This window comes from Vicia villosa, linkage group LG1 (genome assembly GCF_029867415.1).
Source record: "Vicia villosa cultivar HV-30 ecotype Madison, WI linkage group LG1, Vvil1.0, whole genome shotgun sequence".
In the NCBI taxonomy this organism is placed as follows: Eukaryota; Viridiplantae; Streptophyta; class Magnoliopsida; order Fabales; family Fabaceae; genus Vicia; species Vicia villosa.
In genome coordinates, this window is record NC_081180.1 from 24,171,616 (window position 1) to 24,178,795 (window position 7,180).

Here is a 7,180-nt window from a genome sequence, read left to right on the forward strand (position 1 = left end):
CAGTGAAATTTGTTGCACATATTTCGTTATTTTATTCCTTATGCAATATATTTCATCTTATCCTATTTATAAAATGAAAAAAAAATATTGTACCACCAATATAAATTAGTTTCATTAGAATTCTCATAAAATAAAAAATAAAAAATAAAAATACTTCTCTAAATTCATTAGTGTATTTAACAAAAAATAATAATAATTGTATTTACGTCTACATGTGAATTTCAATATAGAAACTTAATGTCATATCATCATACTAAATTAAAATGCTTTGATTGACCAAATTCTTTTTCCTGTGATGAATTTATGAGACACGATGACCCTTCTCTCAAGCTGTGCACATGTAATGGAAGAGACTAGAGAGATCGCATTAACACTTACAAGTACTGCGATTAGGTGCAAACAAGAACCATGAATAAATGCCAAACTATATATACACTCATTGAAGGGACCACCACCATGACCACCACATTCCTATATTTAACAACACATTAGAGCTTAAAAATATAGTTCATAAACTAACCAACAACATCTTATTAAATTGCATATAAACTCAATCATATTCATACATACATACAAACACATAATTAAATAACCAAAAGTGATTCTTCTATATAGGTACTACTCTCCTCATTCTGTCTCTTACACCACTCATACATGTGTATGCATGTGAATAGTGAACATTAAAAACTCCAATATTACATCTCTTTCGCATTACAATAAGGTAGCTACAAAAAAAATACTATAACCAATGTCATAGTAATTAAGACAAGCCACGTGATTACTCAGAATGCATCGAGATTTTCTTCATCCCTTTCCTTCCCTCATCTCAAAGTAAAAAGTACCATTATGCCATTCATGTCTTCGCATTTACCTTCTTCTCACTTACCTTCTGTATCTGATAATCATAACCATTAACACATAAACCTCAATATTAACAATAAGCAAGTACTAATAATAATTAATTAACTTCACACTAATTAACGTGTATAAAGAAAATATTAAACCTTTATTTTCTTCTGTGATCATCACCTAGCAGCAAGTAAAGATGGCATAGCAGATAAATTTGGAGTAGCATTAATCTTATCATTAGCATCTCTAATGATATCTCTTTTACTATGATGACTCTCTTTAGAAGAACTTTTGCTACCAAAAGCTCTCATTGGACTAGCAAAAGCCCAACTCCAACTCTTTCCACCGCGGTTATTATTCTGAGAAATCGACACAGAACCTTGTTTTCCACCACCATTCACAGTACTATTCACAGTATCATCAGCAGAATTTGAAGAAACCCAATAAGATGAGTTAGATGAGTTGGAAGAAGAAGATGAAGTCATCATGAATCCACTGAATATACCTCCACAACGTCGAAGTACTCTCTCTTTCATGCAATGGTGGTGATGGTGGTTTTCATTAGGGTTCACAGAAGTGATACCAGTTGAACCAGAAACCACCTTTGATTTACCTTCACGTTGTGATTCAACTCTTCTGAGAGTACAGTCTCCAAACCCAGTCGAGATTCTCTCGAAGAAATCACCAGAGAAGCTTCTGCTTCCACAGCCAACAGATCTAGATCTTGAAACTTTCCGCTCAATAGAAGAACCTGTGTTGTTTCTGTTAGGACTGTTTTCTTCTTCTTCAACAATAACAATGTCGTTCTTTCTTCCTAAAGAAGAACCTGAACAACATTTTTCCTTGAGTTTTGCTGCAGTGGTAGTGGCAGTAGCATTGTTGTTTCCATCTTTAAAACTCTTTGAACTCAGATTCTTTGAAGATTTTGAAGAAAGATATAGAAATGACCAAAACCCATTTCTTTTTCTAGGACTAAAATATTCATCATCTGCATCAACCAAAGAGTTGCTACTACCTCTTCTTGGCGTAGCAGTTGATTTGCTACGTTTCAGAATAATATTATTAGATGTAACAGATCCTGAACCCGAACCAGAACCAGAAGCAGAAACAACAGTGTTTTTCTTCTTCTTTTTCTTGGCTAAAAGAAAAGGGATACGAGTTTTTCTATAGTATTCATGTTGAAACTGTTTACTAGTACTCTCATTTTTTGTTGGACAAACAGTGAGAGATAGAGAAGAAGACGAAGCTACAGCGACAGCAGTTGCTGCTGTTGTAGAAATGGTGTGAATAACGGAGGAGGAAGAAGAAGCACAATGACGAGTAGTGGAAGTGGAAGAAGAAGAAGGAGCAACATTGGATCTGAAAGAAGGAGAAGAAGAGGAAGACGAAGAGGCGTGAATAGGAAGAGGAAAAGACGAAGAAACAAGTTTACCAAGCTTCTCTTGAAGACAGAAAGCACAGATCCCACCAGGGTTGTTTCTGTAAGGATGATCAATGCATTGCATTCCATCAATGGAGTCATCTTCAGCAACGATGTTAACTTTTCCATTACCAACTCCTAACTTGAGAGATTCCATGTGGATGTGAATCATGCAGTGTAGTTTAGTTTGGGTTTTGAGTGAGTTTGGTTTGGTGTGTATGTAATGTAGAATGGGATTTGGTTATTGAGAGTGAAAAGGTAGTGAGAGAGACAAAGAGGCGCAGATTTGATGGGTTTAGAAGCAAACAAGTTGGGGAGGGAACATATGGTCAGATGGTGTAATTGAGGAAAGATTGAAAGGATGGAAAGCGAAAATATAAAAAATAATGCGTAATAGTACAAATAAAAATATAGAGATAAATATATTTTATGCTTATAATTATGTTTTGATGCTCAGATAGCATAGCATTAAATATGATTTTTTTTTGTTCTTGGTATGAGAACTTAAAAGTTAATTATAATTTTAATTGATTAATAAATAATTTATTTAAATTTAATAAGAGTTTCAATCTTTAATAATTACAAATTAATTTTCATATTTTAAATTGGGTAAACACTTCTTTAAATTTGGTTGTGTTAAATATTTATCATTCAATTGTACAATATTATTCAATGTTTAATCACTTTTTAATATTATTTTTTAAAAATAATATTAAAATTTTAATTAAATTTTATTAAATTATCTATATCAAATCAAAACTAATGAGTATCCAAATATTTAACTTTAAATTGATGATACAAATTGTCTAATAAAAAAAATTTATTGAAGAAAATATAAATTGAAAGAAATAGATATCTATTTTTAGTAATAAAAGTGAGGGGAATAAATCTTTTTGAATTTTAAAAATGAACTAATTATATGTATCAGATAAATTATATACATAAAAAATTATAGTTAAATATTAATTTTATCTTTTAAAAAGAAATAGTATTATAAAAGATTTTTGATAAATTTATTGACTCACAAAATGGGAGATCGATATTTAGATTAACATATGTTTGTGTGTACAATTCATGCATGTGTAAATTTAAGTGAGTTTTTTTTCATTAATTAAAACTTAGAGGTTTTACTCTGCCTCAAAGTCATTTATAGTAAAATGATTAAACATGTAAAATTTTGGTTAAACAATCAACATATTTTTTTTTATCATTTGTCATTGTTATTTTCATTTCTATTTACTAGAGAGCGTGATCTTTTATTGAGTACAAAAGCTCATAAATAATAATGTTGCATCTTCTAGATTAATAGATATAATTTTTAAGATGATTAATTTTACAATTTAAAGAAATAGTGACCCAATTGTCTGTATGTCTTTTATATAATTTTTTAGGAGAAAAGTGTTAGCTAATATAAAAAGTTAGTTAGTGTATCTTCAACTAATTATATGATATCATTTAATTTTAATATTTTTAATTATTTATTAAATATTATAATTATTTATTATTTTTTAGAGTATTTTGCACCAGAGATTACCTTATCTAATTTTTGAGATTGGTAAATAAAATTTCACCTCATTTTTATTATATAAAAGGAATCTCGGTATCATTTAAAAAATACTAATTCATCATCAACATATTTTCTTATGCAATGTTTCATCCTACCTAATTAATTGTACACAAGAACATATGTTTGATCTAAATTCACACAAGAACATCAGTTAATATATATATATATATATATATATATATATATATATATATATATATATATATATATATATATATATATATATATATATATAAAATATAAATAATTATTAAAAATATAATTATTTATATGCAATTCTGAATAAATGTTAAGTTATGTAATTAGTACAAGCAGCATTAAAAAAGATGGAGAAAGTGATAGAGATGTGTAGGGTAGTGGAACAGGGAAGTGGGTGTGGGAGACTTTCCAGGAGCACGGGGAGGCCTGACTTAGTAATGTATTAAAAACCATCGAAAGAGACAAGCGAACCAAAACCCTCATCAATTACATTACATTTACAGTACTTCATTTTTTTATACATATTCAATTCAAGCAGTGACTCAGTGCAACGGAGGGTGTGTCCTAGGTCCAACACCAGAATCTTAATCCAATCTATCAAATTCAAAGCCACTGAGTCCTGATTTTGCAGAGACCTATTTTTCTTCGTTATGAAGAACAAAACCTTCTCTCTGTCCACCAGATTCCTTCTCAGGGGGGAGAGACCTGCGAATTTCCATTTGTAATTCCAATACCTTAATTTTTAATAAATGCACCTACCGACTTGACTTGGTTCTTGTGTTTGATTTACTGTTTTTATTGTTTAACTTGTTTCTTAAGCCTTTTCTCTCTATAGGTTAGTATGTATGAGAAGAACAATATCATCTTATCTACTAAAAATCTACTAGTTCAATCTTGATGAGTTTAATAAAATGATCAAACTCAGATTTGTTTTTAAAAGGCTATCAATTTAGAGATTTTTAAAAGAGGGTTCACAAATTTATCATGATATATCACGAGTTGGGTTTTGGGGACTTTAGTGCCAAAGTCACCGTATGACATCTCTTATTAGAAATTACTGTCTCTCATTCTTTTACTTTTCTTTTCTTTATTTCACTTTTTATTTCATGAAAAATAATTAAAGTCACCCAAATATATCAAGCCAATCATTTTCCATATATCACCAGGTCATCCTAATTCCTAACACTCCTTGTCATTTTATAAGTTGATGAGGAAAAAAATAACACATTTTAAGGAACACTAAGTGCTATGATTCCAACTCAAATTTTTAAAATGTATATTTTTTTAATGTTGATTTTTAAAATAAATTCTGTTTACAACAAAATATTAATCGTGAAATCATAAAATTATTTATTAGTATAGATTATAAAAAAAAAAAAACATAATAATGAAAATAAAATATATGTTTTTTCAAACGGTAATTTTTTAAAACGTAATATAATATAAGGGTGACAAAACGGATCATTTGTCCCGTCCCGTGTCCTTCCTGTTTTAAGTCCGACAAAAAAGAAAGTGAGGCGGGCAAGTTTGCCAAGTAAAATGAGCATAAAATTCATGTCTGTCCCACCTAGAGCTGTCAATATGGGCTACCCGGTCTTATACGAGCCGGCCCTAGCGTGCCCTGGGCTTTTCAGGGTTGGGCCAAAAAGGCCCTATATAATATGGGCTCGAGATTTACTACCCGAGTCTGGCCTAGATGGGCTTCGGGCTACCCGGCCCTAAATGGGCTTTTTTATTTAAAATTTAAAATAAAAACTCCATAATATTTATTATAAATAAAATTAAAAATTATGTTATTTTAAACATAATACATTTTTAAGTACTATATTATCTATTATAAATACTATAATGTGTTTCTAAATACCATATATGTCTAAATTGTATAAAATAATACTTGAATATTTTTTTTTAAGAAACGATTATTATTATAATCAAACACAATTACAAACCAAGCGACCCATAGGGTCCAGCTGTATACATTCACAAAGACCAATTCCACACCTTATTCTACTATCATTTGAGCTAATAATACTTGAATATTTATTACAAGAGAAAAACTAATATAATACGATGAAAAAAATGTTGATTATATTAATGTATTATATTTAAAAGAGAAAGATTGAATAAAATAGAGATAAAATTTAGTAAAGTGAGAAAAATCAATATGCTATTTTAGAGTAAGATAATATAAATATTAATATACTTTTTTAAAATTTATAATTATGCGGGCCTGATGGGCTACCCACGTCCCATATGGGTTAGCCCTAATGGGTAGCGGGCTTTTCAGGGCTGGGCTAAAAAGGCCTTGAAAAATATGGGCTCTAATTTTAAGGCCCAAGCCCTATGATTTATTGGGTCTGGCGGCCCGGCCCATATGGCTAGCCCATTTTGACAGCTCTAGTCCCACCGAGGTGGCGGGTTAGCCGGCGGTGGGCCTATCCGTCTATTTTTGTATTTATTTTTCTTTTATTTCTTTAATAGATTAATAGTCTTTTTTTTTACTTTTCAATTAAACTTTTTACTTATTTTTGAAATAAAATTTCTAGAGCATCTTTTAAACAAATTTTACCTAAAAAAATATTGCATATATTTTCAAATAAATGTATAAAATAAAACTATAAAATATTTGAATTACTAGAATTAACTAAAAAAAGACGGGCTTAAGGCAAGACGAGCTTAACGAATAAGTGAGTTTGTCTTTAGCGGACGACGGACTTTGACGGGGTGAACTTAGACGGACGACAGATTTTGACTGAACGGAGTTTGGTGGACGGCGGGCCCAAAATTTCAATCCAACCCGCCATTATTTAGCGGGTACACAGGTCGGCCAGACGAACCACCGCCTATTTTGCCACCCCTCATCTCCACTAAGTCACTTCAATTTTGTATTTAACAATTGCAATATATATATATATATATATATATATATATATATATATATATATATATATATATATATATATATATATATATATATATATATATATATATATATATATATATATATATATATATATATATATATATATACTCCAAGAGTAGGTGTAGAAGACTTACTCCAAATCTTAACCATTAATTTTCATTAATCTAACGGTTTTAACTGATCATTTAATCTAATTATTTTTGGAAATATTTTTCTACATAAAAAATTAATTAAAACTCTTAGATTAACGATAATCAATGTTTAAGATTTGGAGTAAGTCTTCAATACTTACTCTTGAAGTAAATATATCCCTCCTCATATATATATATATATATATATATATATATATATATATATATATATATATATATATATATATATATATATATATATATATATATATATATATATATATATATTACACAAACATATTATTATTTAT

At 29.3% G+C, this 7,180-nt stretch overlaps 1 protein-coding gene across 1 annotated transcript; it reads right to left on the reverse strand.

Annotated features, from left to right (window-relative positions):
• Nucleotides 1-511: 511 nt before the first annotated feature.
• Nucleotides 512-2,622, reverse strand: LOC131602920 (uncharacterized). Its single transcript, XM_058875147.1, has 2 exons — nucleotides 1,005-2,622; nucleotides 512-895 (listed from the first exon to the last, which is right to left on the reverse strand). The coding sequence occupies exon 1, from the start codon at nucleotides 2,439-2,441 to the stop codon at nucleotides 1,026-1,028; it is 1,416 nt and encodes a 471-aa protein (XP_058731130.1). The 5' UTR covers nucleotides 2,442-2,622; the 3' UTR covers nucleotides 512-895; nucleotides 1,005-1,025.
• Nucleotides 2,623-7,180: the final 4,558 nt, after the last annotated feature.